At 54.4% G+C, this 14,913-nt stretch overlaps 1 protein-coding gene across 2 annotated transcripts in view; it reads left to right on the plus strand.

The window, feature by feature from the left end:
- Nucleotides 1–374: 374 nt before the first annotated feature.
- Ppfia3 (PTPRF interacting protein alpha 3) overlaps nucleotides 375–14,913 on the plus strand; it is a 26,959-nt gene continuing 12,420 nt past the window's right edge. For both annotated transcript variants that reach the window (XM_021656635.2, XM_021656636.2), the window contains exons 1-15: nucleotides 375–687; nucleotides 5,266–5,520; nucleotides 6,306–6,407; nucleotides 6,735–6,899; nucleotides 7,594–7,668; nucleotides 7,827–7,901; nucleotides 8,644–8,865; nucleotides 9,986–10,132; nucleotides 10,213–10,347; nucleotides 10,432–10,515; nucleotides 10,936–11,067; nucleotides 11,293–11,355; nucleotides 11,445–11,524; nucleotides 12,541–12,685; nucleotides 14,434–14,621. In XM_021656635.2, coding sequence (XP_021512310.1) covers nucleotides 5,281–5,520; nucleotides 6,306–6,407; nucleotides 6,735–6,899; nucleotides 7,594–7,668; nucleotides 7,827–7,901; nucleotides 8,644–8,865; nucleotides 9,986–10,132; nucleotides 10,213–10,347; nucleotides 10,432–10,515; nucleotides 10,936–11,067; nucleotides 11,293–11,355; nucleotides 11,445–11,524; nucleotides 12,541–12,685; nucleotides 14,434–14,621 — 1,853 coding nt within the window. In that variant the 5' untranslated portion in view covers nucleotides 375–687; nucleotides 5,266–5,280. The remainder of the gene's footprint in view (nucleotides 688–5,265; nucleotides 5,521–6,305; nucleotides 6,408–6,734; nucleotides 6,900–7,593; nucleotides 7,669–7,826; nucleotides 7,902–8,643; nucleotides 8,866–9,985; nucleotides 10,133–10,212; nucleotides 10,348–10,431; nucleotides 10,516–10,935; nucleotides 11,068–11,292; nucleotides 11,356–11,444; nucleotides 11,525–12,540; nucleotides 12,686–14,433; nucleotides 14,622–14,913) is intronic.

A 14,913-nucleotide genomic window follows, 5' to 3' on the forward strand; every position in this document is an offset into this window, starting at 1 on the left:
TTGAGTTCCTATCCTGCCGCCCAACCCTCCTGCCCCGGGAGACGCGCGCCGCCGCGGGGATCCGGGGTCGCGACTCGCGCCCCACGCCGCGCGCTACTAGATTCAGGTGACATCATCTTCTGCCGGGCTCCGCCTTCCTCCCAGGCCGCGGCACGCTGCATGCCTATTGGTCGTTGCACCATGAGTCCCGCCCCCAGCCCTCCGCCCGCGCGGCCCCTCCCTCCCAATATGGGGGCGGGGCCTCGTCGCCGGCCGGCGCGGATGCCAATTCTCATTGGCCACTCCGCACCGTCCGTCAGTCTTCTGTTAAAGGGGCCACGACTGCCCGGGATCCGTGGGGGGGAGGGGGAGGGAGGAGAATTTTTTTGGGGGGGAGAAGGTGGGATTTGGGGGGGCGCTGGTGGGCACCCCTGGATCTGGCGACTGCGGCCTCGCGGGGGGAGACTGTACGATTCCAAGGGCAGGGGGCTATTTTAGGGAATAAGAAGGCTGTGAGACCGTGAGGGGGAGGGGGGTTCCCAGCGCCGGAGCCGGAGCGAGAGACGCTGAGCCCGCGCTAGCGGCGTAGACAGGGCTCCAGAGCTCCAGATCCGGGCCCCGGCCGCCGCCAGGGGCCCCGCCCGGTGCCCCTACCCCTCCCCGCGTCCCTCCTGCAGCCCAGCTTCTCCCGCAGTCGCCGCGAACCAGGTAGGTAAGAGCCTGGCCCATCTTGCCCGGCAGCGCCCACCCCGGGGACCCCTGGGCAAGCCTCGCCTACTCGCTTGCCCAAAATCCTGCATTTCCATCTTCATCCCGAGAGAACCCAGAGTCCAGATTTCAGAAGCCAACCCAAGAGACCCAGGCGTGTCCCTTGCCGGAGCCCAGAGTCCCCAGCCGAACCCGAGAATCTCAGGCGGGCTGCCTCCTTGCGCCTCCTCCAGGGCCCAAAAGCCTGGATCCCTCGGCTCAGCCCAGGGGACCCCTCAGTCTAGATCCCTCCTCTGGGCCCGGTCTTGAGAGCTCCAGACACTGGCCACCGCTGTGGGGATCCCCCCATTGCGTCCAAATCGTTCCCCCATTTGCGCCCCCCACCTTCTGGCTGGAATAGCCGGCGACGTTCCCTCGGTCCAGGCCGACTCGCCCTGGACACAGGCCCGCGCCGGAGCTGTCCATGGTCAGCTTTCTCGGTAGCCTCGCCTCCCCCATCTCCTGCCACGGCCGCCAGGGAGGGGGTGCAGGCGGCGTGGGGATCCCTCCCCGCGCCGCGCCTTTGACCTGGGGATCCCCGGCGCCCCCTCCCAGCTGAGCCGTAGGGTTCTCAGGCGCATGTTTAGGCACCCTAGTTTTCCAGGACTCTAGGGGCTTCACTGAGAGCTTTTGACTGTTCCTGCCTAGGCCACTTCAGAGACCTCGGCATGAAGCCTCCTGGCCCTGAAAATCTGTTGGTGCCCATACAGCTACCGTCCCTGACTAAGCGCCATCACCCTATTCGGCACCCGGGGGATCCAGTTTCTGAGCGTTTGCCCACCCCCTCCACTTAGCACCTAGTTTAACAGCCCCCACCCCCAGCAGACAAATATGCCCAGCCTCCTGGTACACCAGCACCTGCTTGCTGCCTTGGGGACTCAGGCGCCATGACTTCCTTTCAGAGATCTGGAATGCAGGTCCTTGGCTTCTGTCTTCCCTTCCCCTTAGAGATTGAGGTGTCTCACTCCCATCTTGGAACCCCCATCTGAACAAACACATCTCCGGGACCCAGAATCTCAACTGTGGCAACAGTCTTGTCCATCGGACCACCTGCCCGGCCATACACTTCTGTCAAACATTCAGACTCCAATTGGGTTTAGAGTCCTGGCTCTGCACTCCACTCCCATCTCCAGGTCTTTGTGGTCTCATCATTCTGCCAACTTCACATCTTCCATGGCCTGAGCAAACCTCTGTCCTATTACCTCAGGTGCTAGACTTCCAGTCTCTTCTCCTCTAAAGTTGATATTTCTGGCATCCCATTGCCTCTAGAGACCCATATGGTGATGCCTGATGTCTCATACTCCGAACAGTCACCCCTTCCTCCAGGTGTGTTCTGTGGCCAGGGTTCACAAGATGATCTGGAACCTGCCAGCCATCTTCCTGCGCTTCTAGTTAACATGAGTCTTCTCGTGTTCCATTCAAGACTCTGAGTTGCAGAACATTTCCAGCTGATGCATCTGTTCCACCTTCACCAAGGCGAGATCCACATTCTCTACCGCAAGCTAAATCCTAGGCATGTTTTCTTGCCTCCTCCCATTCCCAACATCAGTGTTCTGCCATGTAGCCCAGGCTGGATTAGAACTCACTCTGCCATGCACGCTTTTTTCCTTCCTCCTCCTCTTCTTCTCTTGGGATTTTAAAATATCTAGATGACATCCCTATCACAGTTTCTGCTCTCAGCCCTTTCCTCAGACGTCCTACATTTCTAGCTGCCGGAGCTGGGGTTGTAGCTCCACAAGTCTCACATGCACGAAGTCCAGGGGTCAATTCCGAGCACTAGACCCCACTCCCATGTGAGACAGTAATCTCTCCTGCATTATTTTAGATGTGTTTTGTGCTCTGACCATGTCTGCCATTGTTCTAGATTTTCTTCTTACCATGGATAACTTGCAGAGTATATTGTTTTCAATTAATTGCTCTAGCATTCCTTGAAACTCTAGCTTGCATGATCTTTTATGAAAATGATTTATTTATTTCATTTTATGTGCATTAGTATTTTGCCTGCATGTGTATATCTGTGAGGGTGCCAGATCCCCTGGAACTGGAGTTTCAGACAGCAGTGAGCTTCCATGTGGGTGCTGGGAGTTGCACCCAGGTCCTCTGGAAGACTAGTTAGTGCTCTTAACTGCTGAGCCATCTCTCCAGCCCCCATAGCTTGCACAATCTTGTTCTGCTCATCTTTTCAAGCCTCAGGTTCTAGGTCCCTGTCCCTAGCATCTTTCTTTTCCTTACGCTGGCCTTGGCTTTGGAGTCAGCCTTGCTCCCTGGTGGATCATTGGCTTCCTTCTCCATCTGTTGCCTTGGCATTCCAAGCCTGTTCTAGACTCTAGCCTCTTCTAGAGTCTTTAGCTTCAAAATGTTTTGTTTCCTGAACAAAACCCTCCAGCAGTTGGAAACTCTCCCTCCCTCCCTCCCTCTTTCTCCCCCCGTTATTTTATGCACCTTGTTTTCCTGTGTGTGTGCACACATGCCACAGTGGAGGTCGAAGAACAACTTGCAGGAGCAGGTTCTCCTCTTTACACAGCACATAGGGTCCAGAGAATCAAACTCAGGTATTCAGTCTTGGTAGCAAGTACCTTTGCCCCCTGAGCATGTGTGTGTTTGGAACATCTTCCTGGCATGTGTGTGTTTGGAACAGGGTTTCATCAGGCTAGTTTTGAACTTGTGATCCTCCTGCTTCTCCTGGGATCAGCTGTGGGTTCGACGTATGTCTTGTGTCTGTCATTCTCTGTACTGCATTAGGAGTGCCCTCTGTGTCATTTTGCTCACCTCTGTGTTTTGGGTTCAGGGGTGACCCAGGCACCTCTTTCTGTTATGAAGTGGCTTTGGGCTGGTTTTATTTTCCAGACCTCAGTGGTAGCATAGGGCCCTTTAGTTAGCAAAAAAAGCAGCTCTTGCCCTCAGTCACATGCTCAGTGTGGAAGCTCTTGTCTTTTCTGTGCTCTGTAGCATCTTGGCGACACTGACTGTCCATCCTCTTTCTCGGTGAGTCTGAAGGTCTGCAGTGGTCTAAGTCATAGTAGGCAGTATGTTCTGACCCCGTTGTGGGTTTGAGCTTCCACGTTGGGGTCTTGCCTAAAGCTGGCCTTCTCTCTTATCAACTTTGTCCTGAACCCCGTTTCTGGGAGCTGTAGTTCCAGACCTACCATTTAAAGACAATGGGGTTTAGGGGCCCCGCTGCGTCCTATCCTATCTTCCAGCCCTTCTTGTTTCACAGGAACCCCAAGGACATAGTGGCTTTGGCCACAGTTCTCATTTGTGTGGACTTGGGAAGTATCCAATCTCAAACCGGTTAGGCCACTGCCTGGATTCGGGGAGAAGGAAAGGAGTGACAGTCCCTCCTGCTTTCGGCCAGGCCAGATGGACCTGTTGGACTTGAAGAGTTCCAGGGAGAGGCTCACAGAGCCTCCCTACATCTCCGCCCAGGGGAACCCAAGTTCCGCCCTCTGGCCTTATAAATCCCGCCCCTTTCTCCTCCCACACTCTTGTTTAACACCTCAGGAGGGTGTAGCTGGAGGAGCATCCCAGGACTGCTAGATCCTGAGTAAGCCTGGAGAAGGGCCCAACGGTTTAGATTTATGGGTCTTGCAGGATGATCTAGAACTGGTGTAAACAGGGGTCCGGAAAGAGGCTGTTGGAGGCTCAGAACCCTATATATGTAGGGGCTACGGTTGTGGAGGGACTAGATTCCTGTGACCTGAGCAGATGACTCATCTCTGCGTTTTTTGTTTTTTGTTTTTTTTTTGGGAAAGGGTCTAATGTAACCTATGCTGACCCAGAATTCCCTAAAATAGCTGAGGCTGATCCTTTGGTCTCCACTTCCCAAGTACTGGAATTACAGGCATGAACCACCTTGCCTGGCTTAATAAATGAATATTTTCTTTTATTTGTATGGGATCCAGCCCAGAGCTTCATTTTGTGCCAAGCATATGCTACAAACTCCAGCCCTCCTGCTATGGGTTTTACTCTTATTCTTTCAAGTGGACTGTTGGTCTTTAGATCATAGAGATGGGCAAATCACAGCCTAGTGACCCAATTCAGTATCAGAAGCCCCATGACTTTTAAAGGCGTGGTTCTGGCTTGGGGCTCAGTTTCTTCACCTATGGAGTGGGCTGAGAATTCAAAGCCGATCCGCAATAGGTGAAGGATAGTTTTAATCCACTCAGCCAGTGACTGGTCCCTCAGCCTTTTGCAGTTCCTGAGTGGCCAGGCTTTGGTTTGCTGCTAGTGCCTGATGGAGCCAAAGGCTTTTTTTACCTGAGGAGCCCCGCTGTTTATCTAAGAGCAATGACTTCCAGCTTATGTGCCACGATTACAAAGGACAGGCCCCAGTTTCCCGCTCCTGGAGGCCAGCACTTAGTCCCCCTACACACACTTGACTGTCCCTTAGTTTCCCCATGTCATGATCAGCTTGGCTAACCTCAGTTGCAACCCTGTGCAACGCCTGGATTGGGGCCCCAGGGAGTATCACACTGGCTGCGCCTCAGTTCTATGTCTGAGTCCTGACAAGGCTAGTTAGCCCCCTCTGCGTACCCGCAGGCCGGCACCGCCGCCATGATGTGCGAGGTGATGCCCACCATCAGCGAGGATGGCCGGCGGGGCTCGGCGCTGGGCCCGGACGAGGCGGGCGGCGAGCTGGAGCGCCTCATGGTCACGATGCTCACGGAGCGCGAGCGCCTGCTGGAGACGCTGAGAGAGGCGCAGGACGGGCTGGCGACGGCGCAGCTACGACTGCGCGAGCTCGGCCACGAGAAGGACTCCCTGCAGCGGCAACTCAGTATCGCTCTGCCTCAGGTTGGGCGGGGCCTGAGGGGGCGGGGCCTAGGGGCGAAGGCGGGCCTAGATGGGCGGAAGAGAGTGCGGGATTGGCTGGCTGCTGGTGGGTGGGTGTTAGCTGCGGGACCTGAAAAGTAGGACTTGCTGAGCAAATGCCGGGCCTGAGTGGCAAGAGGGGCAGGGCTTGGTGGAGGGGCGGAGCTTGAGGGAGGCGGAGCCTAGAGAAGTCAGCTTGGGAAAGGCGGGAACTGTTTTTAAAAGGGCGGGGCCTGAGAGGTTGGAGACTCAGCCCGCTGAGGAGGGGGCTGGGCAGCCGGGAAGGTGACGCTTAGCAGAAGGCACCGCCTGGGAAGAAAGCCCGGGGTGGCATGTGCCTTTAACTCGGGAGGCAGAGGCAGGTGCATCTCTTAAGTTCGAGGCCAGCATGGTCTACAGAGCGAGTTCCAGGGCTACACAGAGAAACCCTAGGAGGGCGTGGCCTGTAGAAGGTATAGTTTGTAAAAGAGGGTGAGGAAAGGGTATGGAATTGGCTTACCATTGGCGGGCAGGCTTCAGAAGAGCTGGGTGTGGCGTAGATGGAAGGGCGGGGCCTGAGCAGCAAGAAGAGGTGTGGCCTATTAAGAACCCGGAGGTCTAGAGCAACAAAAGGGTCGAAGTTTGCCTAAAGGGACAAGATTTGAACAGGATTTGATTGGCTGGAGGAGGCGGGGCCTCGCCAGGAGGGTCAGAGCCTTCAAATTCTCCAAGAGAGAAAAAAGGAAAATAATTGAGTCAGCCATCTGACTCTACCCACGCCTGGACAGGAGTTTGCTGCTCTGACGAAGGAGCTTAACTTATGTCGGGAACAGCTTCTGGAGAGGGAGGAAGAGATCGCAGAGCTGAAGGCAGAGCGTAACAACACCCGGGTGAGGACCGTTGGGAATGGGGCCTAAGCTGCCTGGGCACAGGACGGTGCCGGCCTACACCCCTTTCCCCAGCATCCCGCTTTTCATCTTCTCGCTTGCTCCCAGGCTCCTGTATCCGTCCTTCCCTTGCTTCTGTCCTTTTTTCTCTGCTTCTTTGCTCCATTCCTTCCTCAGCTCCACCTCTACTGTCCCTCTCTTTTTTCCTTATCTCTGCTTGGTCCCAGCTCTTCTTTCTTGTGTACTCCCAATGTGTCATCCCTCTCCTTGACCCCATACCCCCCTCCCCCCGCCGCCTCTTTTTCTTGACCCGGTGTCCTGTCCTTCCAGCTCCTTCTGGAACACCTGGAGTGCCTGGTGTCCAGGCACGAGCGTTCCTTGCGGATGACTGTGGTGAAACGCCAAGCCCAATCCCCTGGAGGGGTCTCCTCTGAGGTGGAGGTGCTGAAGGCTCTAAAGTCCCTCTTTGAGCACCACAAGGCCCTGGATGAGAAGGTAGGAGAATTAGAGGATGAAGGAGAGAGCCCGCGGTTGAGCTGAGCTGAGCTAAGTGGCAAACAGAAAAGCTGGCTATGATTTGTCGGAGATATTTCATGTGGAAGAAAGTGTTACCATGATGTGTTGGAACATGGCTTGATAAAAAGAAATATGAACTATCTAGTCCCAGCACTCAGGAGGCAGAGGCTGGTAGATCTTTATGAGTTTGAGGCTTGTCTGGTCTACACAGAGGTCCAGGCCACACAAGACTATGTTGTCAGACCTTGTCTAAAAAATAAAAACACAAACCCGGGCGCGGTGGCAGACGCCTGTAAATCTCAGCACTCGGAGAGGCAGAGGAAGAAGGATCTCTGTGAGTTCGAAGCCAGCCTGATCTACAAAGCGAGTCCAGGACAGCCAAGGCTACACAGAGAAACCCTGTCTCGAAAAACCAAATAAATAAATAAAGGCGTAGTAGTGGATAATGGGGGAGAGTCAGTTTAATGCCTGGCTGGAGCTTCACACTCATTCTGTTGGGTTAGGACCTTCCCCAGGGTGTTCTGGGTCAGGGGTGCGGGACCCAGACTGGGTCTGTAGCCTAGGCAGACCTTGAGTTTGGGGTCCTTCTGCCTCAGTCTCCGGAACAGCTGGGGCGACAGACCTACAGCACCCGGGCCTACGTGGTCTGATCTCAACTCACACCCTTCCCCAGGTTCGGGAAAGACTGCGGATGGCGCTTGAGAGGGTGGCAGTGCTGGAGGAGGAGCTGGAGCTGAGCAATCAGGAGGTAGGGGGTTGGGCCGAGGAGGGGCGGGCCCTGTCTTGGAGGAGGACTAGGAAACCGATTGGTTGTAGTCCGAAGGAAGAGAGCCAATGGGCTTGGACCACAGAAACCCACGGCGCCTAAGGAGGGCTCAGTGGGCTCTGTTGTTTTGACTCTTTCAGACTCTGAACCTTCGAGACCAGCTATCTAGAAGACGGTCAGGGCTGGAGGAGCAGGGCAAGGATGGGGATGGACAGGTGAGAGGCGTAAGTCCCCCTGTGACCTCCACTCAACCACGATTGACTGATTGATTGTTTGACTGCGCTCAGGATGTGGATTAGGGCCTCGAGTTCTTCATAACTGCTCTGCCACTGAGCACATCCCAACAACCCCTTACTAGGCAATTCTAGGTAGGGGCTCCACCACTGAGCCGTCCTTCCGGCCCTCCACGAGGGAATTCTGGGCAGGGGCTTTACCTCAGAGCCACACCCTCGGCCCACATCTGTGAGTCTGGGTCTCACTCCATAGCTCAAGTTGACCTCCGACTCAAGAGCCTCCTGCCTCAGCCTCCCGGTCACTGAAAGCACGAGCCTACACCGCTGTGTCCAGGAACTCTCTGGCTTTGTAATGAGCACTTTACTAGTTTTTAGTAGTTTCTATTATGCACATTTAACTGAGCATAGATGATGCAGGAGGTGTTGCTTATGTGCAGACGGGGGTCATAGGGCAGCTTGAGGGAGTTGTTACCCCCTTTCGTAATGTGAGTCCTGGAGGCTGAACTCAGTCATCCGGCTTGGTGGCTGAGCCATTTCATCATCCCCTGATGGTCTCTTTAATGTCTGTCCTGACCCGATGGTATCTGATCCCCTAAGAACCTTACTGGTCACCTAGCTACCTTCTGTGACCCTCGGTGACAGACCTCTTTGGACGCTGGTTCCCCTTCACGGCTGACAAACCCAGCTCTGCGCTTGGGTTCTGTTCCTCCTGTTCTCTCTCCAGACCCTGGCCAACGGTCTGGGTCCTGTTGGAGACTCCAGCCGGCGCACCGCAGAGCTGGAGGAAGCCCTGGAGCGGCAGCGTGCGGAGGTGTGCCAGCTGCGGGAGCGCCTGGCAGTGCTGTGCCGCCAGATGAGCCAGCTGGAGGAGGAGCTGGGCGCTGCTCACCGCGAGCTGGGTAAGGCCGAGGAAGCTAACTCCAAGCTGCAGCGCGACCTCAAGGAGGTGAGGCGGAGCCCCTGGAGAGCTGCTCTCTGTCCCCACCCCACCCCAGCCTTCTCCCGACGCTTCAAGAGGTCAAGAATGGCAGGGTGTGGGCTCAGTCCCCAAGTTCTGTGGACTCCCTCCTCAGGACGCACAGTGCCTGCCTGGGTGCTTGTGTGTGGCAGAGTGGCCCTTAGCACTTGGTTCCTGCATTACCATTGTGATAGGACCCAGGATTTCACATACTCTTGGCTCATGGTCTCTCCACCTCTGAGCCCTGGCCCTAGCTTCTCACTGGCAGACACTTTACTTCTGAGCCGCTCCCCTGGCCCCTCACTGGAGGATTCTAGGCAGTGGCTCTACCACTGAGCTATATCCCTTTAGCTGCTTTATTTTATTTTCAGACTGGGTAACTTGCCCTGTTTGTCTGTGGAATCACAGCCTCCTGCCTCAGCCTCCTGAGTACTAGGCGCTGCTGGTCTGGATGCTCAAAGAGAGTGAATAAGAAAATGAACTTTTTATTTTTCATTAGCCTGGCTGGTGGCTTCTCACAACAGCCCCAGGCAGGCTTATCTCCCCATCCGAGTCTGGCATGTCTTTTCTGGGCTTCTAAGCATGGGCTAGTCTGGTGGCTCTTTGAGAAAAGGCATGAACCTTCCAGGAGACACCAGCAAGTACTCTGTGGTTCTAAGACAGTGGTATCAAAGTGTGGCTTGAGTGGAGACTGCCAATGAACTGTGAGGTGGAGGCGGGGTTTAGCTGGGCATGTGGGCTTAGATGAAAGCGAGGGCAAGAGTTTGTATGAGGGGCAGGTCTTTGGTCTTTTGCTTGTTTATCAGGTAGGCCTTGGACTTGGCTGGCCTCCAACTCAAAGTCCTCTTGCTTCAGCCTCCTACTTGCTAGGATTGCAGGAATGTGACACTACCATGCCCTGGACCCTCCGTCATCTCTATGGGAGGCTCTAAGCCAGAACTGCTTTAACAGTTATGACACAGAATGGGGCAAGGAGATTATTTTCCATAAACCCTGGAGGGCCTTCTTTGTTCTTTCGTTTGTTTGTTTGTTTTGTTTTGTTTTTGCCTCTGCTGCCACAAAGCTTTCTGGGAGTTGTAGTCCACACATTCCATTACACTGTCTGCAGGCCCTGGCTCAGCGGGAAGATATGGAGGAACGCATCACCACGCTTGAGAAGCGCTACCTGAGTGCCCAGCGTGAGGCCACGTCTCTACATGATGCCAACGACAAGCTGGAGAACGAGTTGGCCAGCAAAGAGTCGCTGTACCGACAGGTGGGAGCGCACCCAGCAGGAGGCCGTGGCAGGAGGCTGTGGCTGGGTAACTGAGCCCCTTGGCTCTTCTGCCTTCCCAGAGTGAAGAGAAGAGCCGTCAGCTGGCGGAGTGGTTGGATGACGCCAAGCAGAAGCTGCAGCAGACCCTGCAGAAGGCCGAGACCTTGCCTGAGATAGAGGCCCAGCTGGCGCAGCGCGTGGCCGCTCTCAACAAGGTGAGAGCCCGGCAAGGGGCGGGGCCAGAGGGGCAGGGGCGGCGATCTTGGTGGAGTCAAGCCATCCGCGGTCCTGTCCACTAGGCTGAGGAACGCCATGGGAACTTTGAGGAACGGCTCCGGCAGCTGGAGGCACAGCTGGAAGAGAAGAACCAGGAGCTGCAGCGGGTGAGGGGGCCAAGGGAGGGAAGTGGTGGCGGGGCTTACCGATGAAAGCCTGAGAATAAGGCTTAGATGAAGGAGCTGGGGTTGGTAAATGGGGCTTAGATGAGGTTGCAAGCTGGGGTTGGGCTTAGCTGAGTACATGACTGAGTGGAATATACTTGGGGGGGCGGCCGTAGTGATGACACCTGTGGAGGGGCTAAACTGAGCCACAGTCGCTTAACTGAGGAGCAGGGTCGGGTGAAACACATGAAGGGCGGGGCTTAACTGAGGAGCAGGGCCGCGGTGTGGCTTAGATGAAAAATCAGGCTAGGTGGGAATCAAGAAGAGAGAGGTAGGGCTTAGGTGAGGGGCGTGACTTAGAGCAAGGGCAATGATCTGCAAAGGCTCCAGCTGACAGTCTCTGCCCCGTTTCGCTTTGCTCAGGCCCGGCAGAGGGAGAAGATGAACGATGACCACAATAAACGACTGTCAGAGACGGTGGACAAGCTGCTGAGTGAATCCAACGAACGATTACAGCTTCACCTCAAGGAGCGCATGGGGGCACTGGAGGAGAAGGTGCACACCCTCCCCCCAGGCCTTAGACAACCAGGGATGCCTCTAGCTGCCTTCCTAGAGACCATACATCCCCCTCAGATCTGTCATTTGAGACCCACCTACCCACAAACTGCTCTGTGATTGACTGAAGGCACCATTTTGCTGAACATTCCAAGAGCTGAATTTCTTGAGGCCACAACCCCTCCAGCCTGGCCTAACCCTTTCATTTCACCCCTGTTCCCACAGAACTCACTGAGTGAGGAGATTGCTAACATGAAGAAGCTTCAAGATGAGCTGCTGCTCAACAAGGTGAGGGCCTGGAACCTGGTGGGGAAGTGACTGAGGGGCCTGCTCCTCCCAGCAGCAGGGTCTCACCGATACCTCCGCTCCTCTCACAGGAGCAGCTCTTGGCTGAGATGGAGCGAATGCAGATGGAGATTGACCAGCTTCGGGGGAGGCCACCCTCCTCCTACTCCAGGTGACCGAAGCCTGCCTGTCCTTTCTCTTCCTGGGGAGCCCCTACGGTCAAGCTCACCCCTTCGTCTCCACTCCTTATTCTCAACTGCTATTCCCTTATTTTTAATGTTTAGGGTACTGGGGTCAAATCCCAGGGCCTTGTGAATGCCACCACCGAGCCACACTCCCGGGCTCCTCACTGGGAAATTCTGATTTCTACTCCTGCACATCTCCAGGACAGCCAAGGCTGTCTTGAAAAACCAAAAGAAAACAAGCAAACAAAAATATAGATATTTTGGTCAGGCAGTGGTGATACATGCCTTTAATCCTAGCACTTGGAAGGCAGGTGGATCTCTGTGAGGTCTAGGCCAGCCTGGACTACAGAGCCAGGGCTACATAGAGAAACCCTATCAAAAAAAAAAAAAAAGCAAAAAACCTAATTTGTATTTTTTAATTTACCCTTTGACAAATTTATACATGTATCTTGATTACCTCCACTCCCACACCCCAGTCTCCCTCAAACATTTCATCCCAATTTCCTTCTTTCTTTCTTTCTTTCTTTCTTTCTTTCTTTCTTTCTTTCTGTGTTTCTTTGTGTAGCCATAGCTGTCCTGGACTTACTTTGTAGACCAGGCTGGCCTCGAACTCACAGAGATCCACCTGCCTCTGCCACCCCAAGTGCTGGGATTACAGGCAGGTGCCATGGCACCCAGCCCTAATTTCTTTTCTTCTTTATTTTTACTTTTTTTTTTTTTTTTTTTTGAGATAGGGTTTCTCTTTGTAGCCCTGGCTGTCATGGAACTCACTCTATAGAGCAGGCTGGCCTTGAATTCACAGAGATCCACCTGCCTCTGCCTCCCAAGTGCTGGGATTAAAGATATGTACTACCACTGCCCAGCCCAAATTTTCTTTTAAAAATAACCCACTGAGTTCAATTATTGGCACCCCCAGCCCAGGCAGAACTGTCCCTGTTTCTCCTAACTTCTATCCTCTTTCTGGCCCCTGGGTCCTTGACTACCCTTCCTGTGCCAATCACAGGTCCCTCCCTGGCAGTGCCCTGGAGCTCCGTTACTCCCAAGCACCAACCTTACCTTCTGGTGCCCCTCTGGATCCTTATGGGGCTGGCAGTGGCCGGGCAGGCAAGAGGGGCCGCTGGTCAGGGGCCAAGGATGAGTCTTCCAAGGTCAGCAGCCACCTCTGGGCCCAGACTGAGAGGGGCTGTGGTGGGGAGGGCAGCTGGGTGTGCACTGCTCAGGGAGGATTCTGGGACGAAAGGCATGCCTCTCTGACTCATTGTGTTCTCTCCTGTCCTCCACCATCCGCCTGCCTGCGCATCTTATCTTCCTCCTATGGCTTACACGGTGAGTGTTGAAGAGGGGGACGAGCGGAGAATCCCAGAGTGGGTGGGGTCAGGTGGAGAGAATCTGGTTAGGAGTCATGAGTGTGGACACAGCTCAGGGATAGTTAGGAGCCAGTAAGAAAGAGACTCATGCCGTGGAGAAAGCACTTTCAGTGGCATGTTTGCTGTGTAAGCACCAACAAATGAGTTTTCAGATTCTCGGCATGCATATAATAAGCCTGACACGGTGCTGTGTGCACCTTGTCTGGGCTCCGGGTGGGTGCACACAGGACGGTCTTTGAGGCCTGCGGCTGGCCAGCTCTCATAGCGAGCTCCAGGTTCAGTGAGAGACTGTCTCAAAAACTAAGGTGGGCTGGGCCTGTGGGCAAATGCCTTTAATCCCAGCATCCAGGAGTCCCAGGCAGGTGTGTCTCTGTGAGCTCCAGGACAGCCAGGTCAACAGAGAGACCATATCTGAAACAAACAACAGGGAAAGAGAGAGAGAGAGAGAGAGAGAGAAAGAAAGAAAGAAAGAAAGAAAGAAAGAAAGAAAGAAAGAAAGAAAGAGAGAACGTGAGAACGTGGGGCCCGTGAGAAGCCTCTGAACGTCCAGACATTTGTAGATTAGCCTGAGGGCCTGAGTTTAGTGCCAGGCCCAACATGGTGGAAGGACAGAACTAACTCCCAAAAGTTGTCCTCTGACCTCTATGTGCACATCATGGCACATGCACAGCCACTGCCCACACACAGAAAATAAGTCATATTAGAAAGAAAAAAGAAGGTAGGACACAGTATGCCGGCACTCAGGAGGCAGAGACAGGCAGATCTCTGTGAGTTCAAGGCCAGCCTGGTCTGCAGAGAGAGAGAGAGAGAGAGTCCAGGCCAGCCAGGGCTACACAGAGAAACCCTGCCTCAGGAAAAAAAAAAAAAAAAAAAAAAGAAGAAGAAGAAGGAAAAATAGTTCAAAGAGAATAATGTGACAGTGGATGAGGATGTGGAATTACGGTTTCTACATAGGCACACATTTTAAAAAGAAGGAGAGCTGGAGAGCTGGCTTAGTGGGTAAGGGTGCCTGGCTCTCTTCTGAAGTCTGGAGTTCAGTTCCCAGCAGCACGCAGTGGCACTTGTAGCTTCAGTTCTAGGCATCCCATGCTGGCTTCTGGCTTCTGTGGAACTAGGCAGGCACCTGACGGACGCATCTAGATACATACAAGCATACATAATACTCACATATGTACAATGAAATTAAGAAACACTTAGTAAAATGAAAGAGTGAGACTCTAAGAACTGATGATTGGGGTGTGCATGGCACAGGACACCCCTGCGTGTCAGAGGCGGCTCAGTGGGCTTCGCTCTCTCCTTCTACCTTCACGTGTGAGGGCTTTTGCCCATTGAGCTATCTCTTCAGTCCAAGAAGAGTCCTGCTAAGAGAGGAGCTGGGGATATAGCCATCGAAAGCTGGGCACCATGGCTCCACCTCCATAATGCAAAAAAAGAGGAAGGGTCTAGCCTGGAAGAGCATCATGGGATACAGGTGGGGTCAGGAGTGTGGGCAACCAGGTACCAACCTCAGTCCCCACCCACAGGGACAGGATTGGGACCGGTCTGCCCCTGCCGGGTCCATCCCGCCCCCGTTCCCTGGAGAGCTCGACGGCTCGGATGAGGAGGAGGCTGAGGGCATGTTCGGGGCTGAGTTGCTGTCTCCCAGTGGGCAGGCTGATGTGCAGACGCTGGCCATCATGCTTCAGGAGCAATTGGAAGCCATCAACAAGGAAATCAAGTGAGCCCTAGGCCAAGCCTGCCTTGTCCTGCCTAAGCTGTCCCCACAGCCCCTGTAGCTCCCAACAGGCAGCCCCGCCCCTTTCTCTAAGCCTACTTTCCCACGCCCTAAAGCCACTCTCCACAGTTGTGGACAACCACCCCTGTTGTCTGCACCAGTGTCCCTGAGCCAGCACTTATACCAAAGAGTCCTAATCCCTAACTCTTCAGAAGAAAGCGTCAGGAAAACCATGACTCCACCATCGCCTAGAACCTCCTGATACTGCAAAATCTCAATGTAAGGTCCCAACAGC

This window comes from Meriones unguiculatus, chromosome 1, assembly GCF_030254825.1.
Source record: "Meriones unguiculatus strain TT.TT164.6M chromosome 1, Bangor_MerUng_6.1, whole genome shotgun sequence".
NCBI lineage: Eukaryota > Metazoa > Chordata > Mammalia > Rodentia > Muridae > Meriones > Meriones unguiculatus.